This window comes from Pseudophryne corroboree, chromosome 11 (genome assembly GCF_028390025.1).
Source record: "Pseudophryne corroboree isolate aPseCor3 chromosome 11, aPseCor3.hap2, whole genome shotgun sequence".
Lineage (NCBI taxonomy): Eukaryota > Metazoa > Chordata > Amphibia > Anura > Myobatrachidae > Pseudophryne > Pseudophryne corroboree.
Window position 1 is genome coordinate 219,803,454 of NC_086454.1, and position 27,471 is coordinate 219,830,924.

At 43.5% G+C, this 27,471-nt stretch overlaps 1 protein-coding gene across 5 annotated transcripts in view; it reads right to left on the reverse strand.

The window, feature by feature from the left end:
* The window catches only part of LOC134969348 (dipeptidase 2-like), a 649,658-nt gene that overhangs the window by 100,408 nt on the left and 521,779 nt on the right, over positions 1-27,471 (reverse strand). For all 5 annotated transcript variants that reach the window (XM_063945260.1, XM_063945264.1, XM_063945263.1 and 2 more), the window contains one exon: positions 13,647-13,731. In XM_063945260.1, coding sequence (XP_063801330.1) covers positions 13,647-13,731 — 85 coding nt within the window. The remainder of the gene's footprint in view (positions 1-13,646; positions 13,732-27,471) is intronic.

Sequence of the window (27,471 nt, forward strand, 5' to 3'; positions counted from 1 at the left end):
CACCCTGGTGCCTCTCACTCCCCCATCTCACCCCCTGCTCCTTTCACTCCCCCATCTCACCCCCTGCTTCTTTCACCCCCTCCCCATCTCACCCCCTCCCCCAACTCACCCCATGCTTCTTTCTCACCCCCTGCATCCTGAAAGCCTGGACTCTGGAGCATCGGGTCTCCTGCATCAGTGACTGTGGCCTGGATCATCAGGTCCTGGCTGCGGTGTAAAGCTGGCAGTGGCTGCCAGATAGTCCTGGCTCACGGACCAGCTGCTATTCAAAAGAAGCGAGGCTGCACTTTGAATCTGGCGCCAATTGTGCCCCATTCATGGCTCTCGGACCTCCAGCTAATGAGAAGCTGCCAGTCCACAAGCCGTGATTGGCTCATGCCAGATTTTGAAATAGCCGCCCCTTCTTTTGATTGGTGCTGCAGCTGGTCCGCGAGCCGAGATTGGCTGGCGGCCACTGCCAACTTTACAATGCAGCCGGGACCTGATGTTGTGACTGGGTGGAGGCGGAACTACAATTAGAGGTGACGGAACGCAGTTCCGCCCTATTCCGGACAACTTTAACTACGGTCCCAAAGCATGGTACACAGTTGAGAACCACTGCCCTAGTCACTGCTGCTCCCAGCTCACACTTTATATCAGTTTTGTTTAATTTGTCAGCTAAGCAGATCCATAACCTGACCTAACACACCCCAATCCACCATTCCTTCATTAATACCTCAGCAGCACCCACACTCCTCATTCATTAAAAACACCCCAAAGCACCCACACCCTCATTCATTGATCAAATACCCAGAGCACCCACACCCTCATTCATTAATAAAATCCCCAGAGCACCCAAACACCCTCATTCATTAATAACACCCAAAGCACCCACACTCTCATTCATTAATAAAATCCCCAGAGCATCCAATACCCTCATTCATTAATAATACCCCAAAGCACCTACACCCTCATTCATTAATCAAATACCCAGAGTACCCACACCCTCATTCATTAATAAAATCCCCAGAGCACCCACACCCTTATTCACTAATAACCCTTGAAATCCTCAATGAGTACTAACAACACCCCCCCCCCCCCCCAAAAAAAAAAATTTGAAAAAAAACCCCTAAACCTCGGAATACTATTTAGAGACATGTGATATAAGTAGAACCCCCACCCCCATACCTCCCTTCTCCCTTCAGTATTGACTCACTGTACCTGTGGGCTGCTGTGTGCTCTGTGTGCACCTCCCACAGCCAGAACAGAGTGGGTGCAGCTGCGTGTAAGGTAAGGGCTGCTTGAGTAATCCTATATGCGTACCCGCTCCTAATCTGCGCACCGGCGGCACACTTTCCACCTAGCAAGTCCTCCAGGTCCTCTGCTCTCTCTGTGCAGCTTCGTGCCACTGGGAATGAGACAGACGTCGCTTCATGACGTCACTGCGTCTCATTCCCAACCTGCCATAGGAGGGGGGAGGCGGGCCATGTCACTTTAGTGCCGCCTGCCTCCCTCATCTATTTAGATATGCAGCGCGGCTGATCTCCAGCAGCTGTTCGGGTATAACCAGGGGAAGGTGGGCTGGCGGAGGCGTTAACCCCTGTGTATATCTATATATCTATATATCTATATATCTATATAGTATATTAATGCAAAAGCCCTCACTCACTCACTGACAGACTGACTCATCACTAATTCTCTTCCAGATATGCTAGGAAGCTGAAATCTAACATAGGTATTCTTAAGGTGGTAATAGGAAAACTACTTAATTCAAATTTTAATAAACCTCCCCTAAGGGAATGAAAAGGGGGTTGACATAATGACATCATTACCGATGCATGGCTTGCGTTATGTGAACAATAACGCCCAAATGGCCAATCAGATCCAAATTTGGATTGCACCTCCAGTGTGTAGAATTTAATAAACTACAAAAATGTGAAAGCCCTCACTCACTCACTCACTCACTCACTCGTCACTAATTCTCTTACTTCCACATATTTTAGGAAGATTAAATTTAACATAGGTATTCTGCAGGTGGGAAATAGGGAAATTACTTAATTAGAATTTTAATAAACCTCCCCTAAGGGGTTAAAAAGGGGGTTGACATAATGACATCATTACCGATGCATGTTTTGCATTGCGTGAATGATAATGCCTAAACAGACAATCGGATAAAAATTTGGATTGCACCTCCAGTGTGTAGAATTGAATAAACTACAAAAATGGTCCTGTCACTTTTTACCATATTTGCTCCTCAGGTAATGCCAAGAACCATGGATTAATATTTACTTACATTAAGTAATCTCAAATTTACATCTTTATAGATTTACCAAAGCACTCATATATAACCATGAAAAATCAGAAACTCCCATGCGGAGTACAGATAGAACAGCTAGTATTTTGTAGACCTCATTAAGAAGCCATGGACGAGAACCAAATAAAAGGTGTTGCCTCATTGAAACATTCTGAATTAAATAATACCCCTTTCACACTGCACAAATAACCCAGTAAATTGTCGGGTCGACGGGGGTCAATTTGACGTTGTGAAAGGGTTAAGTTACGAATTCCCAAGTCACTAAACCTGGTATTTCAACCCAGGAATAAAGCAGGGTTATTACTGGGTCAGGTGCAGCGTGAACGGGTTGCCAGGTCGATGCGACCGGGACCTGTTCACAGTATAGGTAAAGTTAGAAGGACAGGTGGTGCTTGGAGATGATCTGATTTCCAGGCGCCACCTCTGCACATGTCACCACTGATGTCACCAACCCGGAAATTTGCTGGGTTGGTGCAACCAGTCTGAAAGGGGTCTCAACTGGGTCGCACCTGGGAAGGACCCATGTACAATTCCTGGGTGCGATCCAGTATAGAGATGGATGTGAAAGCGGTATTAATGTACAGTATACAAAAGTGAAATGTTATCAGCCAAAAGGTTACCAAGCACATTACATTGTTATGTAATAGAAAAACACTGAAACCAGATGACTGCAGAAAATACCACAGTATATATGGCACCAGTGATACTCTAATTTATAACCTTTTTCCACTTCTAATAAAGCTGTAAAAAGTCTATATAGTTCAAAATCTTTCATATTCTTTTATCCTTGTTGTAGTTTTCATGATAAATGTAAATGAGAAGAAAATGATACAATATAGTATTATTGTCACTATGGTAACACTAAATGAATGGAAAAAATTAAAAGTGACCCTAGAAATAAGTTCCTTAGGGTGATCAAGATTCCATACACTTGGTTAAATACAGAAACTACTTGCTTATCGGATAAAGCTGGGGGTATACCTTCTACAGGTATTACTCTTACAAGGCAGCCTGTAATGATCAGCATTAAATAAAAGCTATAAGCCGCAACACTCAATCTTATAATCAAGGCAGACCCTCATTTTCAATTACATAAAATGTAAACAAAAAAAGGTTTCCAGCTGTGTATTACATATAAAATACATGCATGGATTTATTACATGAAATACATAAAAATGGAAGAAATCCTGTTGTATTTAATATTAAAATAATGATTCATATATCACAGCATTACTTTAGATTCACTGCATAATAGAACTTAAAAGAACTACAGTAATGTATATCTGAATAATTTGGTACTCTTCTGGGTTGAAACAAAACCATGTGTCTGAAAAAATACATTGGTTCCTTCATAGTTTTAGCCTTTCCTATACTTTTGGCTACCTTGAATTCCTTATTGGATATTGTATGTTAATTAATATTTCCCAGCATGCGTATTACTTTTAGAATTAATATTTCTTTCTATGGCCCACTGCCAAATGTACAAGGCTTCCATACAAAGGAACATTCAATGATTTCCTGCATGCTGTTTAGGACATAGCTGCCATACTGTCCAAACAGAGAATTGTGTGGCACGTGCATTAAGCCTGGAGAAGTGATAAAGAAGTGATAAGTGAAAGGTGATAACACACCAACCAATCCTAATGGTCATTTTTAAATGACTGGTTGAAATAACTTCCAGTTATTTCTGCTTTATCACTTCTCCAAGCTTAATACATCTGCCCCTGTGTATCTTGGGAGACACAAGAGATTGAATTGATCTATTTTGTTAGCTCTCAGAGCCAAACTCTGTATTACTGTTCATTTCTCTGGAGAAGTCTGGCCCCAATATTCAATGTATGCATAAGAAGGAGGGTTGGACTCACAAAATTCTAACGTTGGTTCTTGGGGTTTATTTGTAAAGCGTTGGGTTGTAAAATCCAGGGTTTCTGATTGAGTTTATGCCTGTAATTAAAAAGGAAAATAATTTACAGATGGAGCCGCATCTAGTGCTGCTCCATCACAGATATGCACTCCCGGTGCCTCGCCCCACTACGAGAGTGCACAGAGATGCTCCCATTGTAGTGAATGGGGCGCGTGCACGTCACGGGCATGCAAGCGCCCCAGACGCTGCGATGGGCGCCAGACACAGACGGAGCCACGATTAGCGTGGTTCCATCTGTAACTGTGTTTTGCTAGTAGCATCATTGACCTTTTAATTTTCAGGCATAAACACTATCAGAAGAGCCGGGTTTTACAACCTATTGCTTTATACATAAACCACTTAATATTTAGGCACTAATTTGAAATACCTAATATAACATATTCTTATACAAAATAATGATTTATTGTATCTAAATCTGTTGCAGTAACCTTTCCATACGTCAATGGATACTTTTTAAAAACCACTTCACTAGTTAAAAATAATGGTGGTGTTGTCATGGCAGAAGATATTGTTTCAACCAAGACATGTATTTAAATAAAATATTAACCATTTCATGACAAAATTACACAAACATATTGAATACACAGTACTGTGTTGAAATCACATTGAAACATTTGGCCTAATTCACGTTTGTATGCAAATGCATTTTGCGATTGTCTTTGCTATGGAACTGCTAATGTTAGCAAGTGAAGCTGCCGTCCAGAAATGAAAAGAGATTCCCACCAGAAAATCATTCTCCATTGTATACACATTTGCAGCCTATACGCAAAAATGAGTGACAACAGGTGAAAGGGTTGGTATATGACTATGCAGAATAGACACAGCAGTAGTGGTACAGGTGACATTTTTTTTTTCTAAAAGAACTTTTTATTAGGCAGATCACAAAAAACATACATCGTATAAATAACAAAAGCAGGGGAACATTGAAATGTAGGCTAATGTTGATGTATTTGCTATAAACATACAATAACATACCATAAATGTGACCCCATTTTGCAAGAAGGAAAGAGAGCAGTGTGTGCCTTCTCAAAGTCACTAACAAAAAGAAGTAAAAGAGAATTGAAAGTGGAGAATGGATAGGAAAGAAGAGTCGTAGGAAAGAGAAAGGAGTAGAACACTTGGGAAGGACCGTGGATAGAGGTTATAGCAGTGAAACCAGGTAAGAAAAATCAGCTACGAAACGGAGATGGGGCATTCTGAGTGGTCAGCCAGGGGCCCCAGACTTTATCAAATGAATTAGAAGAATGGTTAAGTATACTGGTCATATATTCCATTTTATGAACATACCAAATCCGTGACAGAATTGACTGCATGGGTGATGGAATAGGTTTTTTCCAATCTATAGCTATCTGACGTCATGGCGGCAGAGATATGTCGCAGTAGTTTATTTTGGTGCTTGGAGAGGGTGGGGAGGTTAAGAGGAAGTAGAAAAAATCTGGGGTCGGAAGGGATGGGAACCCAGAATAGGTATGAGAGGAGGGCGATGACCTATTTCCATATTGCAGAGATCTGAGGACAGGCCCACCATATTTGTAAGAAGGTGCCTTCTTCTGAGCAACCTCTCCAACACCTATCTGAGATGTCCGGAAACATGGTTTTCAACCTGGAAGGTACATAGTACCACCGGTATAGAAGCTTATAAGTGTTTTCTTTAATTTTAACGCATATGGAGCTGGAAGCAGCATTATCCCATATTTCCGACCATTCCTCAGAATCTAAGTTGGATCCCAGATCCCTCTCCCATGCCAACTCATGGGAATCCCGCGCAGGGGACTCATCTTCAATAAACAATGTATATATCTTAGAGATTAGTCCTCTGGTTGAAGATTGCCCCCAGCAAATAGATTCGAAGGAGGACAAAGGCCTTCTTGTTAATATGGACTTAATCTTGGAATGGAAGTGGCGTATTTGTAAAAACCGGAAAAAATCCCAGCAGAGATTGCTACATGTTCCTGAATATCCGAAAATTGAGGGAAGGTGTCATTGACAGCAATATCATTTAAATACAGAATGTTCCCTGCCTTCCAGAGATTGAAAGATGACTTACACATGCCGGGGGGAAGTCAGGATTATGAAATAGTGGGATAAGGGGAGATGGGCCCACAGACAATTTAAACCGCCTGTTAGTAAAATCCCAGATAGCTAATGAGCGAGAAACTATAGGATGAGAGGACACAGTCTGAGGTTGGCGAGTCCTGGGGAGCCACAGGAGGGAGGAGAGCGTTGATAAGCCCGGCTCCTCAGCCTCAATGTTAACCCAGACCTTCCCCACATCAGAAGCGCACCACTGCACACATTGCGATAGCTGCGCAGCGTAATAGTATTTCCGAAAATCGGAAATACCAAGCCCGCCACCTTGGGAGGGACGCTGAAGCAATTTCAGTTTAATCCGGGGACGTTTATAAGCCCATATATATTGGGAAGATTGGAATTGCAAAAATTTTAAGACATAAGGAGGAATATATATTGGTAAGGTTTGGAATAAATATAATAGCCGGGGAAGTACGTTCATCTTTAAGGAGTTTATTCTACCTATCCAAGAAATAAAATACCCAGACCACAAGTGAAGGTCTGATTTAATGTGGTCCAAAATACGGGGATAGTTGGCTTGAAATAATTGATGGTGTCGGTGAGTTAAATAAATGCCTAGGTACTTAATTTTCTGTTTATGCCATGTTAAGGGGAATGAAGCTTCCAGAGCATGTTTAGATGAAGCAGGGATATAAAAATCCAGTACTTCAGTTTTATTAGTGTTGATTTTATAACCCGAGTATTGGGAGTATAACTCTATCTCGGAGAGGAGAGGTTGTAGAGATCGGGTGGGGTCAGAAAGAGAGATCAGGACATCATCCGCATACAATGCTATTTTGTGTTCAGTGACCTGTTGACACACCCGATATGTGAGTATTACAGCGAATCCGTGCCGCCAAGGGCTCCATAACTAGGGCAAATATCAAGGGCGAAAGAGTGCAACCTTGTCTGGTGCCATTGGTGATTCCGAAAGTAGTGGAGGTAACAGTGTTAACAGATACCCTTGCAGTCGGGGAGCAGTAGAGTGCTGAAATTCCATCATAGAATTTACCAGAGAATCCCATTTTACGGAGGACTTCAAAAATAAAAGGCCACGATATGCGATTGAATGCTTTTTCAGCATCTAGGGCTAGGATAAGAGAAGGGAGTTTCTGTCTATGAATAGAGTTAATATGGTCTATGGCTCTCCTGGTGTTGTCAGAGGCCTGGCGTCCCGGAATGAAACCGACTTGGTCAGGGTGGATTTAACCAGGTAGGAGCAAAGTCAGACGAGAGGCTAGAATTTTGGCATATATTTTCAGGTCCACATTTAATAATGAGATAGGTCTATAGTTGAGGCATTGAGTAGGATCTCTATCGGGTTTTGGAATTACCACTATGTCAGCCAATGTTGTGGCAGGGGCGAAAGACGCACCGTCAAGAATGTCGTTAAAAAGAGAGGTGAGATGTGGTGCTAACTCTTTTGAAAATACTTTATAATATTGGGCTGAAAATCCATCAGGGCCCGGGGCGACAGAGGACCTCATTGATTGTATGACGGCCATAGTCTCCTCCACCGAGATAGACTCATTGAGAGTTAATAACTGGGATTCCGATATACACGGCAAGGGAGTAGATGACAGGTATGAATGCACCTCCCTAAGCCTTGAAGAAGACACCGCAGAATGGGCGGGGAGATTATAAAGGGAGCTATAAAAAGATCTAAATTCCTCAACTATTTCCTCTGGATCGTGAGGGAGTTCAGTTTATGAGAATAGAGTTTGTCCACCATACCCTTAGCTTGTTTCCGTCTGAGCTTGTTTGCCAACATTGAATCGGTTTTATTAGTTTTGTCATAAAAGCGTTGGCGGAGCATCTGCAAAACAAGTGCGGCGCGGTGAGACAAAAGTGTATTCAATTGCCCTTTTAAACATTCAATTTGAGACAGTAGGGAGGGGCAGGGAGATGTCTTGTGTTGGGTAGTCAATACAGAAATCTGTGCCTCGAGAGACAAAATATCCTGTGTAGCTTTTTTCCTAATAGCAGAGGTTTTTTCCATGATGAAACCCCTAATATTGGCATTATGAGCCTCCCAGAGTATACTGGGGGAAATTTCAAGAGATACATTTTCATCAAAGTATTGGGACATTGCTATTTTAATATCACGCAACACCGAGGGGTGTTGCAGGAGAGAATCATCCAGATGCCATTTACGAGTTCTACGAGGGGATTTATAGACATCAATTAAAATATATGTCCCTGCATGATCAGTCCAGGTAAAAGGCGTAATACCAGCATCTTCAATCAGTGAAGAGATGGAAGAGGAAACATGAATCATGTCGATCCTCGAGTAATGTTGGTGCGGGGCTAAATAATGGTTGTAGTCCCTAGTCTGTGGATATTTGAGGCGTAAGGAATCACAAAGGCCATAGTGCTTAAGAGAGGCAATAAGAGTACGGGAGGCCCGAGGGATGCATGTATGGGTGATAGGGGCGGGGTGGGGGGGGGGGGGTTAGAGCTATCCAACTGAGGGTCAATAATAGTGTTAAAGTCCCCACCTAGAATTTTATGTCCCTGCGCCGCCCTGTCTATGTGACGGAACAAAGAATTGGGGTTGGTCTTGATTGGGAGCATATACCGAAATCAGTGTAAAAATTTCAGAACAAAGCGTACCCATTACCATTAAGTAGCGTCCCTTTGGATCCACCACAGTTTTAATGTGAACAAACGGAATGTTGCGGTGAATTAATATAGCAACACCACGTTTCTTGCAATCAACCGATGCAAAGAAGGTCTGAGAAAACTGCCTACCTTGAAGCCGGGAATAGGAACCAGTGAAGTGCGTCTCCTGGAAGAACACAATATCAGCCCTCTCCCTCCTGCAGGCGCCCAGGACAACTGTGCGTTTCTTAGGGCTGTTGAGCCCATTTACATTTACAGATAACAATATAAGGGACATAAGGAAACAGAGAAAAGGACAATATATGCATGATATGAAATGACCCTGGAGAGTATGCAACGTACCGGGCGGTCCAACCAAAGAGAAGAAAGTAGTAGCAGAGAAAGAAGAGTGAAAAAGAGGAAAAATACAAAGAGTGCCCGCGAGGGCAAAAAAACCTTGAGAAATGGGCCCCAATTAGGGTCCGCCAGTGAAACACATAACATAAAAATAAGTACAATCAATAAAGTGAGCATGGGGTAGTGAAGGAACTGAATAACATGGCAAGGGCTGCCTGGGCCCTAAACAAAACCTTGGCATTAGCCAAAATATTTAAAACAAGTCCCAAAAAGTGGGACAATATACCTGTGTGAAATGTATAGTAAAAAGGGAAGGGGGATGAGGAAGAGAGAGAGAGAGAAAAGGGGGGGGGGGGGGGGGTGAAGGCGGTGGTGGAGGGGGAGGAGATGTAAGGAGGAAAAAGGGGGTGGAGAGCAAAGGGAAGTAAATATGAACATAGTGTAACCAGTAACCAGCAAAATTCAGAGCAGTGACCAAATATTACAATAAGTAAATAATCGTCTCTGAAATAAAAACCCAAAAACAATAGAGTAGACGGATCTTCTCAAAACCCACGAAGGGCAGAAGGAGGTGAGAAATCCCAGGTATGGAAAAGCTGTGGGAGACCTACTAGGATCAAGTGGGTCCCCGTCTGCAATCCGACGATGTGGTACCTTAGACCAATCAGGCGAAGGAGGTTTGGAGCGCTGCGAGTCCGAAGTAGAGGCAGCAGGGGGAGCAATGGAAGTCGGAGCAGGAAGGAGATCAAACTTTTCCAGAAGCTCTTGACCTTGGGTAAGGGTTTTGACAATGTGGACAGAGTTATTCAAAAATATTTGGAGCATGAAGGGGAAACCCCATCTATATCGAATTTGACGATTGCACAGAAACCTAGTGACTGGTTGAAGGTCCTTGCGTTTTTGTATCATGGAAGGGGCTAAATCTTGGAAAATTTGTAGGGGCATGTCTTGAAAAGTGGTCACGGGAGAATCTCTAATTGACGACATAATCTTTTCCTTAGAGCGGAAGTAATGAAGGCGGACTATCACATCCCTGGGTGGTTGAGAGGACGGTTTGGACCGAAGTGCCATGTGCACCCTATCACATAGACAGTCCTCATTGGTGAGATCAGGCACAAGGTGTTGAAATAGGTCCTTCAGAAATGAGGGCAGTGAAGAGCTTTGAACCGATTCTGAGATGTGACGAATTCGTAGATTATTTCGATGGGAGCGATTTTCCTGGTCTTCTTGCTTTTCCTTGAGAGTTTCAATTCCGTTGTGGAGTCTAGATAGCTCTTTGTCCAAGCGGTGTTGAGAGCGACAGAGATCATCAGTTTTGGTTTCTAGATCATCCGTTCTAGAGCCAAGAGACGCTATTTCAGATTTAAAGTCAGATACCGCTTTAGACAGTTCTTGTTTTAAAGCAGACTGCACTCCTTCCAAAAGGCCCGCCATCATTGCTTGGATTTTGGGGTCAATGCCCTCATTGGATGTGCAGGGTGAGGAAGGGGATGCAGCTTGTGACATTTGGGAACCTTTGGGTTTATTCCCGAAAAAATTAACGGAGGGTTGTTGAGATTTCTTATTCCTCTGAGACATATTTGGTATATAAATGAAGGGCAGAACAGCAATGGAAACACAGTTGCATAAAAAAAAACCACACAGGAGTCCACGGATAGGTACCAGGCAGAATGCGTAACGTTGTCAGGTCGACATCAGTAGAGCCGGTGCCGCAGAGGGCCCAGTGGCTATCACTGCACCATAAAGGATCCTCCTAAAATGTGGGCAATGAGAGTACACACCACTGCAGCCCGCAATCACACAAAGCACATTAAAATAAGTTGAGCACTTCAGGAAACAATTGTAATGCCCTGTTAAAGTAAAGGGGACAGCCAGACTGTCAATGATCACCAAGTAACAGGGGCAGGCTGAGCTGAGAGACACCCTGCTCCAATGATGCAGCAGCCCCTCACCACTCAGCGCTATCCACATAGGCCACAGGCAGGGATGGCAGAGTAGAGCCCCGCGTTCCCCGCAGAACTGGGAGCTATGCCGTCGGAGCGGGACCCAGCGCTATAGGAGAAGCGGGGAGCAGGTCCAGCCGGACGGGTTATGAGTGAGATTTGAAGGTAAAATGTCCGCCGCCAGTGATTCTGGAGCAGCAGAGAGAGGGCAGTGCTTTCCGCACTTGAGAACAGGCACCAGGTAGCTGCAGGCGTTCCAGACCCCCGCTGACCAGGGGACTCCGTTGGCCGCAGGTAATTGTGGCGGTGTCCATGCCCCGGGTCCCGCCACCTGGACACTGTGATCGCTGCAGCCCCTGACTTCCGGCGATAGAGACCGGGACGCAAACCAGCAGGGTGAGCGCCCGAGTCCCGCGGTCCCTCAGCTGTAGGTCGGATTCAGCCCGTGGACACCAGGCGGGGAGCGCAAGACGCCAGGCGGGAGAAGCGCTGATCGGTTTAAGGAACAGCCGCTGAAGACTTCCGGTCCGGTCCCCGTGGAAATCAAGGCCCCTGCTTTTCACCCGGCGTAGGCCGCAACCCGCACGAGCACTTAGAGTGACCGCCGGCTCTGCAGAGCACACCGGACAGCTGCAGCAGGGCACCAGGGGCGGCAAGAGACTGTCGTGACCCCCAATAGATAGCTCAGGTGAGCGGATGTAGAGATTTAATGCAGGAGTCACGGAACAACACATCTGACCCTGTTCACAGTCAGGCCACACACCCCGACATGTTTTATTTTTAATAGAGTAACATTTTTATTCAAAAATAAGTATCAGATACAGATAACAAGTGTGCAAGTAAGCAATAACCGTATAGAGTACTCATTAATGACACATGGCGTCATACCATCAGTTCAACAACCACAGAATATATATTCTTGGTGTAATAATAAGAACTGCAAACAATATATAATAGCAATAAGAAAATCTGTATACAAGAATATCAGAGACCAACATTTATTTTCTAATACAACCTGGGTAGAAAAAAAAAAGTATAATACAATACAATATAATTTGAGTAAAATAAAGTGCACTGCATATCAGGAGAGAGTGGGCGCAAAGAATAAGCAGTGCAAGGCCAAGCTCTACAGTAAAGGCACACCCCTTGTGATGCCACTGCTCAGAAACACCCCTGCGTGTGACACTGTAGGAGTTGACTTTCAAAAAAACATAAATTGCTGCAATGGCAACACTGGACAAGGGTGATAAATTTAATGCTTTGCATGTGTGAGCTGGGCTAGGTACTTTATGCAGGAATAAGGCAGTATTTTTTTTAAATGACATCTATAAAAGGAACAGTACATGTATTTACACTACATTCATTGATTGAACAGGGAGCATCTATTTCTCTCCCACTCCCAGGATACTGCCAGGCACAGTGCAGTTCCTGCTTCTCCCTGAACCCCTTACACTGGACAAACCAGCAGGAACTGTTCCTGCTCAGCCCCTCTTGTTGGCTCTCACTACTTTCACAATCTCTTTTGTAGAGGAGCTGCCTCTTATGGCTACCTGGAGCTGTTTGTACACACGGATTGCTTGTTACCTCCTGCACTACTCCGCGCTCCTCTCTTGCCAAGCACTGACTCTTCTTTCTTTTCCCATTCACCAGCTCTTGCCAGTGCTGCCATCAGCAGACTGAGATCCCTGCAGCCCACTCCTTACCTCCCAACTGTCCCGAATACAGCAGGACAGTCCCGCTAATTGGACACTGTCCCGCTGTCCCTCTCACGGGTCGCTGTGTCCCCTGCAGTGGGGGAGGCAGACTGGGACAGCCAGTAATCACCGCTGCTCTGCAAAGCAGCCAGTTATCACTGAATAGATGCCGTGCGCATGCACACAGCATCTATCAGTGTGGGGTGGTTTAGCTGGGGGCTATTCAGATGCTCAGGGAGCACTGGGCATGCCCCCAAAATGACAAAAAAGGGGGTTGCCACGCCCCTCCACCCGAGGCCACGGCTACTCCTTCTGAGTCCACGACCCTTTTTTCTGCCACGGTCATGCCTTCGGCACAGCAAGTCCCTCTTCACCTTCGTCAAAATTTGGGAGGTATGCCGCTCTGCTCTTTAAGATGCCATCTCAAGCTGTCAAAGATATCTAATTGCCAGGGCTTGTAGGCCTCAGTGACTGACATTCAACACAGTACTGTTCCTTGTGGCTTCTCAGAGCTGTAGCTATCCACTTTAGTGCTTTAGGCAAGAGAGAGACCCAGCACTCCCCCCTTCTCTCTCCCATCCCCTGTCTCCAGTATGATTGCTACAATTTACTTACTTTCTTATAGTTATGAAAATATCCACCTGAGAATGCTGAATATCCATGTAGCAAAAGTGTATTATCGCACATTCTGGATTTCCTAAAGTTTTACATGATAATTCTGTCTTATGAGAAGGCATGGAAAATAAAAATAATGAAATACAGACCTGCTAATGTAGATATGTTTGCTGTCTTTTTGCATGCAACAAAATCTGAATGAAAATTCACCATTACCAATCCTCTATTCTTTTTCTGAAAACAAACACACAAATATAAAAAGCTAAATTGAATATTATTATTATTATTATTATTATTATTATTATTATTAGTTCGTTTGTTTGTTATTCACGACATCATTTGACCACTGTTAGTTTTTACTTTTTAGAAACAATGTTGGTGTATTCTTCTTAATGCGTATAGTGTTGCATGAAACCTGATAAACATTATTGGAAAAAAAAACTGACTGAAAAATTAATAGTAATATTTATAAAGCATTGTATTATTTGATAGGAATTTGATATCAATGTAAAATAGATACAGTACGTGTATATATCTTCATTGGAGGGTTTGCATTAGTGTTAGGGAAGTGTAGACGGCAATAATATACTGTAGAAAAAGCCTTAATAAAGAAAGGTTTCTATAAGAGATGTGTGCTGTCTTGGTTTTGTATTCATCTAAGTGTTTTGGTTTTGGTTTTACAAAACCACCCTCACATGTTTTGGTTTTGAATCTGTATTATTTTTTTTTAAATTGATAAAAACAACTAAAATTATGTATTGTGAGCCTGTTCCTACAGTATTATTAACTTCAATAACATTAATTCTCAAGAAAAATACAGGTATGACTCCGATCTGTGTCCACGGATGCTGTACATATATAGTAAATATTTGGAAAAAAATTATTATTCTCAATACAATACTTTCCTTTTGTATAAAGTAGGAGGTGCTCCACTTGTTACTGTTTTCTCCAGGTGTTTAGAAAGACTTCATAGGCTCATGTGATATATAGTAATAAAATAGAAGAACCGATGTGTAATAAAGTCTTTTTAGGAAATTAGTAAGAACAATGACTATGGATTTATCAAAGGGTAATTCAGCGTACCCCACTTACACTAAAATAAGCATATAAAATTGTATCAAGGTATCTTATGGGGTGGTCAATTCCCTTATTTCTTAGACCCATTCGCAATAAGGAATGCAGATCAAGATGTTTTGAAGAGTAACGGTAAATTGAAGCATTAGGCATACCCAAAACTCACACAGTAATGTGGATAGAACACACATCAAGGTATCTTTATGTAAAAAAGAAAAACAATCAGCGCATTCCAGGCTTATGTGGTGTGAAGGGGGGTATTGATGGGAGAGATGTGTGCTGAGCGATCTTAACACAGACCGCTCAGCACACATCTCTCCCCCTGCTCAGAACAGCGCGATCTGCTGAGCTAGCGGGGGGCAACTACGGGGGGCCGTTCACTTCACACAGCGCTGAGCGACCCGCTAGATTGAGCCTGCATGCAGGCTCAATCTAGCACTGGCGACAGACCCGCACATCGCTATCGCTGGGGGGCATACACACGGCAGATCCGTGCTTAAAATCTAAGCAATCTAGTCAGATTGCCTAGATTTTAAACACGGATCTCTCCGAGTGTACCCCCCTTGACTCAGGTATGGTAATGAGGCTAATTACTAGTACAACTGAACAACAACACAATAAACTTGGAATTTACATGAAACATTAGCAAAGAATCAATCAACTTTCCAGAACTGACTATTATAACCAGCAACAGTAAAACAGAAACCAGAACCTATATCAAATGCACAGACTGCAATAGCTATCTTAATGCAACCAGCAATCTCCACAAGAACTGGATTAAAAACATCCCGGGGGGACAACTCAGATGGACACTTTTCAGGTTTTGGGGGTCATTCCGACCCATTCGCACGCAGCGTTTTTTCGCTGCGGTGCGAACGGGTGCGGAATGCGCATGTGCAGCGGTCGCTGCGCATGTGCGCGACATTGCCCGGCGACAGCGGTTGCCGGGTTACATCATGGCTTCCAAAAGAAAGCGGTCGCAGTGGTGACCGCTAAGAAGATTGACAGGAAGGAGGCGTGGATGGGCGGCTGTATTTTAGCTTAGCAGGGCTGTACAAGTGATCGCAGCGCTGCTAGCTAAAATACACTCCCCCATAGGCGTGGACCGTTGATCGCAGCAGCAGCTAAAAGTTCCTGGCTGCGATCAACTCGGAATGACCACCTTTGTGTTTTGGTTTTGGATATGGATCTCCGCTCATGTTTTGGATCTGGGTTGGTTTTGCCAAAACCACCCTTTTGGGTTTTGGTTTTGGATCTGGATGTTTTTTGAAAAAAAAAAAAGCTAAAATCACAAAATTTTGTGGGTACTTTTGATCCTGCGGTATTATTAACCTCAATAACATTCATTTCCACTCATTTCCTGTCTATTCTGAATACCTCACACCTCACAATATTGTTTTTAGGCCAAAAGGTTGCACTGAGGTAGCTGGACGACTAAGCTAAGCGACACAAGTGTGCGTCACAAACACCTGGCCCATCTAGGAGTGGCACTGCAGTGGCAGACAAGATGGAAGTTTTAAAAACTAGGCCCCAAAGAGCACTTAATGCAAAGGAAAAAAAAGAGTCGCAAGATGGAATTGTCCTTGAGCTCTCCCACCCACCCTTATATTGTTTAAACAGGACATGCACAGTTTAACAAACCCATCATTTTGGCTACCGGTGGTCCCCCTGGAAAAAGCTTGCCAAGTTCTCCGACTTGTAGCTAGCTACAAATATACCACCTCCATATTTGATGACTTTTCACATTATGAGGAGAGGCAAGAGGAAGAGGACAGTGTCAAGAAGGTGATTAAAAATTAGAGAGGCACACACAATTAGGAACAACACACAGGCTTTCATCTCCACTCCTATATTGGTGTGGAATGGAAAGAACTTCAACCAAGCAAATATATAATTATCACATTACAGGACAAACTGAAAAACTATCGGCCAAAGCTTCCGAATTTGTACCCCCTTCTCCATTTCCAGGGATTAAGATAATCTCGGATGTAATGCTGGGATGCAAATAAACTAGTGTATACCACAGAATCAAGATTGGATATGTTCCCCTCCATAGATTCTGGAGACTTATTTTGTAAAAATCTCATGGGTTACTTTTTTCCATTTTTTTATTGCACTTTTATTTACAGATTTTGTGGCAGATGCCTTATTTTTGTTTTTCACAGCTCCCAGTTAAATGCATGTGAGCATACCTGTGTGTCCCAGTTACACGCATGTGACCATACCTGTGTGTCTTGTTTTTTTTCATTTTAATTTTTAAATAAAGCAGCCCCTTAGATGTTTTTGCAGCCCCTACTGAGCCCCACAGTTGACCCGGATGAAGCAAGTTGAGTTCGGGTGGGTTTGGTACAGTACTAAGCAGGACTGTGCAGTGAATTGTTTTTATTGAGCCCCTGCCTTAGTGGAACTTACCACTCTACAGTCGAAAATCATTTCATAGTATTAGTAGGACTGCGGGAGGAAGCAATGCTAACCTCTGTGCCTACAGCATTCTTCAGCCTGGCAAGCCAGACATCTTCCTGGCTGCAAGCCACCATGAGAATCCATACTAGGCCTTATTCATTAACTGTTTGTGCCTCACAGGAGCTCCATCTAGTGCTGCAGTGCAATGGAAATCTGATGCAATGCAAGATCACTGAAACTCTGTTCTTCTAACACCGCAAGGTCTTGCAATAACCCTACGCATCCCTTGGGAAAAGAACCCTGTACAAAAAATTCGCATCTTGTAAATAACTAATCCCAAAATGTGGAACAGTAATAATTAATCAAAATTAAGGTTGACTAATTGGAGCCATTCATTTGAGTGAGTCTCTAACATGAAATTAGATGTGCGGCTGGCACTTTTCGTGTTTTGTGTTTTGGTTTTGGTTCTAATTCCAATTTCATGTTTTGGTTTTGGCTTGGTTTTGCCAAAATCACCCTTTCGGGTTTTGGTTTTGGATTTGGATGACTTTTGAAAAAACATGAAAACACAGAATCTGAAGGTAATTTTGTGCCTACGGTATTATTAACCTCAATAATATTCATTTCCACTCATTTCCAGTCTATTCTGAACACCTCACACCTCACAATATTGATTTTAGGCCTAAAAGTTCCCCCGAGGAGGCTGTATGACTAAGCTAAGCGACATAAGTGTGTGGCACAAACACCTGGCCCATCTAGGAGTAGCACTGCAGTGGCAGACAAGATGGCACTATTCAAAAACTAGACCCAAACAGCACATGATGCAAAGAAGAAAAAAAGGTGCACCAAGGCTGCTGTATGACTAAGCTAAGTGACACAACCACCTGGCTCATATAGTAGTATCACGCAGTGGCTGAATGTCAGTTGTTTGGTCCACTGACAGCATCTCCAGCACGACCCTGTCATTTTTTTTTTAAATTCTGCAATTGTTGGACTTATACGTAAGTACCACAAAACTAATACAGCAGTACCTCAGGACTTATACGGCAGTGTCAGACAGTATGGCACTTTTCAAAAACTAGCCCCCAAACAGCACCTCATGCAAAGATGTCAAAGAGGTGCAATGAGGTAGCTGTATGACTAAGCCAAGCGACACAAACAATTCCCACTGGAATTATACATCCAAATCACTGGAATTATACATCCAAATCACTGGAATTAAATGGCAAAATCACTGGAATTATACATCCAAATCATTGGAATTAAATGGCAAAATCAATGGAATTAAATAGCAAAATCACTGGAATTATATGTCCAAATCACTGGAATTAAATGGCAAAAATCACTGGAATTATACATCCAAATCACTGGCATTATACGTCCAAATCACTGGAATTAAATGGCAAAAATCACTGGAATTATACGTCCAAATCACTGGGATTATACGTCCAAATCACTGGAATTAAGTAGCAAAATCACTGGAATTATACGTCCAAATCACTGGACTGAAATGGCAAAATCACTGGAATTATACATCCAAATCATTGGAATGAAATGGCAAAATCAATGGAATTCTACATCCAAATAACTGGAATTAAATGGCAAAATCACTGGAATTATACGTCCAAATCACTGGAATTTCACGTCCAAATCACTGGAATTAACTTGCAAAATCACTGGAATTATATGTCCAAATCACTGGAATTAAATGGCAAAATCACTGGAATTATACGTCCAAATCACTGGAATTAAATGGCAAAATCACTGAGATTATACATCCAAATCACTGGAATTAATTTGCAAAAATCATTGGAATTATACGTCCATATCGCTGGAATTAAATGACAAAATCACTGAAATTATACGTCCAAATCACTGGAATTAAATGGCAAAATCACTGGAATTATACGTCCAAATCACTGGTATTAAATGGCAAAAATCATTGGAATTATACGTCCAAATCACTGGAATTAAATGGCAAAATCACTGGAATTAAATGGCAAAATCACTGGAATTATACGTCCAAATCACTGGTATTAGGCCCTCATTCCGAGTTGTTCGCTCGCAAGGCGATTTTAGCAGAGTTGCTCACGCTAAGCCGCCGCCTACTGGGAGTGAATCTTAGCATCTTAAAATTGCGAACGATGTATTCGCAATATTGCGATTACACACCTCGTAGCAGTTTCTGAGTAGCTTCAGACTTACTCGGCATCTGCGATCAGTTCAGTGCTTGTCGTTCCTGGTTTGACGTCACAAACACACCCAGCGTTCGCCCAGACACTCCTCCGTTTCTCCGGCCACTCCTGCGTTTTTTCCGGAAACGGTAGCGTTTTTTCCAACACGCCCATAAAACGGCCTGTTTCCGCCCAGAAACACCCATTTCCTGTCAATCACACTACGATCGCCTGAGCGAAGAAAAAGCCGTGAGTAAAAATCCTAACTTCATAGCAAATTTACTTGGCGCAGTCGCAGTGCGGACATTGCGCATGCGCACTAAGCCGGAAAATCGCTGCGATGCGAAGATTTTTACCGAGCGAACAACTCGGAATGAGGGCCTTAAATGGCAAAAATCATTGGAATTATACGTCCAAATTATTATTATTATTATTATTAAATTTTATTTATAAGGCGCCACATGTGTTTCGCAGCGCCGTACAAAGGACAGTACAGGGGACAAAACATTGCATTACAGTAAATAAATAACAGAAATAGAGTACAGGTAACAGAGCACCACACATTCTCAAGACATAGTACAGCTAAGATGTAAGTATTGAGGGAGTGTTCATCGTACTACTAGAGGCTGGTGATCATAGATGGAGATGAACCTTTACTAGCAGGATAAAAATGGTCGTTGAGTAGGGGAGAGCTGTGAGTGAAATGTGTTGAGACGAGGGCTTAGATAACAAGAGGAAAGAGGGCCCTGCTCTGAAAAGCTAACAATCTATTGGGGAGGGGCGACAGACAGATGACAAGAGGTGCAGGCAAGCGGGAGGTAGCCTGATGGCAGTATGCAAGCAAAGCTGAGATGTTCACGGCATGAGGCAGGGGGTGGAGGCGCGGCTTCAGCTCTGGGTTATGCATTAGAAGGGTACGCTTTGATGAATAGGTGGGTTTTTAGAGCCCGTTTGAAGCTTTGCAAGGTTGGGGAGAGTCTAATGGAGCGGGGGAGTGCGTTCCACATCACTGGAATTAAATGACAAAATCACTGAAATTATACGTCCAAATCACTGGAATTAAATGGCAAAATCACTGGAATTATACATCCAAATCACTGGAATTAAATGGCAAAATCACTGGAATTATACGTCCAAATCACTGGAATTAAAGGGCAAAATCACTGGAATTATACATCCAAATCACTGGAATTAAATGGCAAAAATCATTGGAATTATACGTCCAAATCACTGGAATTATACGTCCAAATCACTGGAATTAAATGGCAAAATCACTGAAATTATACGTCTAAATCACTGGAATTAAATGGCAAAATCACTGGAATTATACGTCCAAATCACTGGAATTAAATGGCAAAATCACTGCAATTATACGTCCAAATCACTGGAATTAAATGGCAGTACCAGTGTCAGACAGGATGGCACTTTAAAAAAAATAGTCCCCAAACAGCACATGAGGATAAGAAAGGTGCAAGATGGAATTGTCCTTGGGCCCTCCCACCCACCCTTATGTTGTATAAACAGGACATGCACACTTTAACAAACCAACCATTTCAGCGACAGGGTCTGCCACACAACTGTGACTGAAATGACTGGTTTGTTCGGGCCCCCACCAAAAAAAGAAGCAATCAATCTCTCCTTGCACAACTGGCTCTACAGAGGCAAGATGTCGACCTCATCCTCCGATTCCTCACCCCTTCACTGTGTACATCCTCACAAAGTATTAATTCGTCCCCACTGGAATCCACCATCACAGGTCCCTCGGTACTGTCTGGAGGCAATTGCTGGTAAAGGTCTTCCTGGAGGAATTTATCATTCATTTTGATGAACATCATCTTCTCCACATTTTGTGGAAGTAACCTCCTACACCGATCGCTGACAAGGTTACCGGCTGTACTAAACACTCTTTCGTAGTACACACTGTAGGAGGGGGGGGGGGGGGATGGCAACTTATGTAGAATAATACCAGTTTGTACAAGGGCATCCAAATTGCCTTTTTTTCCTGCCAGTATACATACAGTCTGTCTGACATGCTTACGTGGATGCTGTTACTCATATAATTCTCCACCATTCTTTCAATGATGACAGAATCATATGCAGTGACAGTAGACATGTCAGTAATCATTGGCAGGTCCTTCAGTCCGACCAGATGTCAGCTTTTACTCCTGACTGCCCTGAATCACCGCCAGCGGGTGAGCTTGGTAATCTTATCCTTTTCCTTGAGCCCCTGTGGCGGGAGAAATTGAAGGAGGAGCTGTTGATGGGTCATGTTCTGCTTGAATTAACAATTTACTCACCAGTAGCTCTTTGCACCTCTGCAGACACGTGTCTGCTGTAAAGAGAGATACAACGTAGGCTTTAAACCTAGGATCGAGCATGGTGGCCAAAATGTAGTGCTCTGATTTAAACAGATTGACCACCCTTAAATCCTGGCAAAGCGAATGAAGGGCTCATCCACAAGTCCCACATTCTTTGCGGAATCGCTCCGTATTAGCTCCTCCTTCAATTTCTCCAGCTGCTTCTGCAAAAGCCTGATGAGGGTAATGACCTGACTCAAGCTGGCAGTGTCTGAACTGACTTCACGTGTGGCAAGTTTAAAGGGTTGGAGAACCTTGCACAAGACAGAAATCATTCTCCCCTGCGCTTGAGTCAGGTGCATTCCCCTTCCTTTGCCTATATCGTAGGTGGATGTATAGGCTTTAATGGCCTTTTGCTGCTTCTCCATTCTCTGAAGCATATAGAGTGTTGAATTCTTCCTCGTTACCACCTCTTGCTTCAGTTGATGGCAGGGCAGGTTCAGGAGTGTTTGCTGTTGCTCCAGTCTTCGGCACGCGGTGGCAGAATTGCAAAAGTGGCCCCCCAATTTTTCGGGCCACCGACAGCATCTCCTGTACGCCCCTGTCATTTAAAAAGAAAATCTGCACCACCAAATTAATTGTATGTGCAAAATATGGGACGTGCTTGAATTTGCCCAGATGTAATGCACGCACAATATTGGTAGTGTTGTCCGATATCACAAATCCCCAGGGGAGTCCAATTTGGTTAAGCCATTGTGCGATGATGTCCCTTAGTTTACGTAAGAGGTTGTCAGCTGTGTGCCTCTTATGGTAAGCTGTGATACATGATACCTTAGTCTGCCCTGTTCCACTTGTACACATGTCCGTGGTTAAGTTGACACTGGATACAACCACATTTTGTAGGACATTGGTGACTTTTTTTCTGACGTCTTTGTACAATCTCGGTATCGCCTGCCTAGAGAAGTGGAACCTAGATGGGATTTGATACCAGGGACACACTATCTCCATCAATTCTCTAAGTCCCACTGAACTAATGGCGGATACCGGACACACGTCTAACACCAACATAAGTGTCAAGGCCTCAGTTATCCGCTTTGCAACATGATGACTGCTGTAATATTTCACCTTCCTCACAAAGGGCTGTTGGACAGTCAATTGCTTACTGGAAGTAGCACAAGTGGTGTTCCGACTTCCCCTCTGGGATGACGATCGACTCCCAGCAGCAACAACAGCAGCAGCAGCAGCAACAACAACAACAGGCATACCATTCAAGGATCCCCTGGAGGAATCCCAGTTAGGAGGGGACTCCTCAGTCTTGACAGTGACATGGCCTGCAGCAATACTGACGTTCCTGACTGAGGAGGAAGTTGACGTTGAGGAAGTTGGTGGTGTGGCTTGCAGGAGCTTGGGTACAGGAGGAAGAAGGGATTTAGGTGTCAGTAGACTGCTTACGCTTTTACCCAAAGTTTCACAACTTGACAATGACTTATGATGAATGCACTGTAGATGACGTATAAGGGAGGATGTTCCTAGATGGTTAACATCCTTACCCCTACTTATTACAGATTGACAGAGGCAACACACGGCTTGACACCTGTTGTCTGGATTTGTGGAGAAATAATTCCACACCGCAGAGGTGACTGTTTTGGTAGTTTGCCCAGGCATCACAATAGGCTTCTTCATCCCATGGACAACAGATGTCTCCCCCAGTGCCCGACTTAAACAAACCACATTACCATCAGAATCCTCATCGTCAACTTCCTCCTCAGCGCCAGCAACACCCATATCCTGGTGACATTTTCAATTTCAATATCCGGAACTGGACTGTGGGTGCTCCTTCCAGCACTTGCCCGGGATGTGCAAATGGTGGAAGGAGCCACCTCTTCCCATCCAGTGTTGGGAAGGTCAGGCATCGCAACCGCTGACACACTTGGACTCTCCTTGGGGATTTGTGATACCATCTCAGAACGCACAGTTCTTTTCTGTGCTTTTTCCAGCTTAACTCTTTTGTTTTTTCTAGCGGGAGGATGAGGGCTTCCATCGTCATGTGTAGCTGAACCACTATTCATGAACATAGGCCAGGGCCTCAGCCGTTCCTTGCCACTCTGTGTCGTAAATGGCATATTGGCAAGTTTACGTTTCCCCTAAGACCATTTAAATTTCTTTTTTTGGGGTCTTTTTACTGAACATTTGCTTTTTGTATTTTACATGCCCTCTACTATCACATTGGGCATTGGCCTTGACAGATGACGTTGATGGCATTTCATCGTCTATGTCATGGCTAGTGGCAGCAGCTTCAGCACTAGGAGTAAGTGGTTTTTGATCTTTCCCTATTTTATCTTCCAAATTTTTGTTCTCCATTATGTTTCTGGAGTTATACAACACAATATGCAGCACAGGAATGGCTGATGGCCAGGACACTGGTCTGATGCAGCACAACACAGCAACACTGTGAGGGACTTGTTATTATTATTATTATTATTATTAATATAATACTGTAGCAGTGGACATATAACAGCAGCGTATACCACTGTGACTGCCTGGTCACTGGAATGACTGATGGCCAGGGTACTAGCACTGGTCTGATGCAGCACAACACAGCAACACTGTAAGGCACTTGTTGTTTTTATTATTATTATTATTATTATTATTATAATACTGTAGCAGTGTACATATAGCAGCAGCGTATACCACTGTGACTGCCTGGTCACTGGAATGACTGATGGCCAGGACACTACCACTGGTCTGATGCAGGACACCACAGCAACACTGTCAGGGACTTATTATACAGCTGCACTGGTCATATGGCAGCAGAGGACACCACCACCACCACCACCACTGTGAATGGTCACTGGATTGACTGATGAACAGGACACTAGCACTGGTCTGATGCAGGACAACACAGATAATTATACAGCAGCACTGGGCATATGGCAGCAGATGACACCACCACTGTGAATGGTCACTGGACTGACTGATGCCCAGGACACTACCACTCGTCTGATGCAGGACAACACAGGACATATGGCAGCAAAGGACATCACCACTGTGACTGATGTAGTTCAACACACCACCACTGAACTGATGCAGCACAACACAGCACCACTGGGCAGCACTGGACATATGGCTGCCCAACACACCACTACTGTGACTGATGCAGCACAACACACCACCACTAAACTGATGCAGCACAACACATCACCACTGGACAGCACTGGACATATGTTAGCAGAGGACACAAGCACTGTGACTGGACAGATTCATTACAAGCCACGGACACTGAGGACACTGAGGGAACGGAGACATGTTCTCTCTGTACACTCTCCAATGCCTGAGTGAAAATGGCGGGGACGCGCAGCTCCTTATATGGAATCCAAATCCCGCGAGATTTCGACAGCGGGATGATTACTTTTTGCCTCGTTCGGGGTTCCGAGTCAGGCGGGAAAACCCCAGCCTGGCTCGGAAACGGACTCGAATGGTAAAGTTCGGTACGGTTCGGTTCTCTGAGAACCGAACCCGCTCATCTCTAGAAATAATTGAGAAGAACCTCTCTCTATTGCTCTGGCAGAAAATCTCTCTTTTACCTCTCCGACAGTTGCGCTGGATTATGATTTTGTCTCTTCTGAGATTGACTGACTTTGTCCACAAATGTGGTCTCATTGGAAAACACTTTCCATTGCAATTTCCATTTCCACCTTTGCGGCTATGTTTTCACAAATCTGTTTGTGATGTTGAAGCATGTTTCATATCTGCTCTAGGTTTTAATTTAAACCAAGTATCAAGTACAGCAGCACCCCTGGAATTATACGGCAGCACACTTGGATTTATACAGCATAGGCAGCACCCCTAGAGAATTACACAGCACAGTAGACAGGCAACAGCACCCCTGGACTTTAACAGCAGTGGGGCATCACCCCTGGACTGATAGGGCAGAGGGGCAGCACCCCTGAAAGGAAGTGGCAAAGAAAAGATGTGCAACATGGAATTGTCTTTGGTCTCTCCCACCTACCCTTATTTTGTATAAACAGGACATATACACTTTAACAAACCAATCATGTTAGCTACAGGGTCTGCCACACGACCATGGCTGAAATTATTGTTTTGTTTGGGCCCCCACCAAAAAAGAAGCAATCAATCTCTCCTGACACAAACTGGCTCTACAGTGGCAAGATATCGTCCTCATCCTCCCCCCCCCCCGTTCAGTGTTTACATCCCCACAGAGAAATAATATTCAAACAAACCACATAATTTAGTTGTCAGTGGACTGCTTACGCTGTTACCCATAGTTTCTGAACTTGACAATGACCAATGACTTATGATGAATGCGCTGCAGGTGACGTATAAGGGAGGATGTTTCTTGGTGGTTAATGTCCTTACCCCATTTTATTATGCATTTACAAAGACAACAGATGGCTTGACACCTGTTGTCCAGATTTGTAGAGAACTAATTCCACACCGAAGAGGTGGCTCTTTTTTTATATTTTGCCCAGGCATGACAATGGGCTTTTTCATCCCATGGACAACAACTGTCTCCACTGGAGCCTTATTCAAGCAAACCACATCCCCATCAGAATCCTCATCGTGAACTTCCTCCTGAGTGCCAGCTATACCCATATCCTCCTCATCCTGGTGTACTTTTACAGTGACATCGTCAATCTCAATATCAGCTACTGGACTGGCGGTGCTCCTCCCAGCACTTGTAGAGGGTGTGCAAATGGTGGTAGGAGCCTTCTTTTCCCATAGAGTGTTGTGAAGGTCAGGCCTAGACATCGCAACCGCGGACAGTGCTAGCACTCCTGTATTTTCACAACACCCCTGTAATTTTACAGCATACAAAACAAGGCCAGTGTACATTTATTTTCTCTGCACCCCTGTATTTTACAGCATACAGGGCAAGTTTACTTTTATTTTAGCAGCAGCACCCCTGTATTTTTTACAGCATACAGGACCAGTGTACTTTTATTTTAACAGCAGCACTCCTGTATTATCACAGCATACAGGATCAGTGTACTTTTATATTAACAGCAGCACCCCTGTATTTGTACATTTGTACAGCATACAGGACCAGTGTACTTTTATTTTAACAGCAGCACCCATGTATTTTTACAGCATACAGGCCAAGTTACTTTTTTAACAGCAGCATTCCCGTATGTTTACAGCATACAGGGCCAGTTAACTTTTATTTTTACAGCAGTACCCCTGTCATTTTTACAACATACAGGACCAGTGTACTTTTATTTTAACAGCAGCACCCCTATACTTTTACAGCATACAGGACCAGTGTACATTTATTTTAACAGCAGCACCCCTGTATTTTTATAGCATACAGAACCAGTGTATTTTTATTTTAACAGCCACACCCCTATATTTTATACAGTATACAGGATCAGTGTACTTTTATTTTAACATCCTAAATCTCATCCTAAACCTCTGTTTCACGCTCTCTATGTACCCCATCTGTCTCACCCCTGTCTGTCTACCCCTCCCCTTTAGAATGTAAGCTCTCACGAGCAGGGCCCTCTTCCCTCATGTGCTTACCCTTTTCTTACTTTAATAATCTTCAGCTGCACCAAATCCATCAGTCTTCTGCCACCTGATACTTATTCCAGTGTCATCTGCTGATGTAGCTATGTTTATTTACCCTGTACTTGTCCTATATTGTCGTCAACTGTAAGTTGCTGTTTTCCTGTTTGATTATTTGTTTATGTACTCTGTAATTGGGCGCTGTGGAACCCTTGTGGTGCCATATAAATAAAGGATAATAATAATAATAACAACAGCAGCACTCCTGCATTTTTACAGCATACAGGACCAATGTACTTTTATTTTAATAGCAGCACCCCTGTATTTTTACAGCAAACAGGACCGGTGTACATTTATTTTCACAGCAGCACCCCAGAATTTTTACAGCATACAAGACAGATCTAGTGTACATTAATTTCTACTGCACCCCAGAATTTGTACAGTATACAAGACAGGGCTAGTGTACATTTATTTTCACAGCAGCACCCCAGAATTTTTACAGC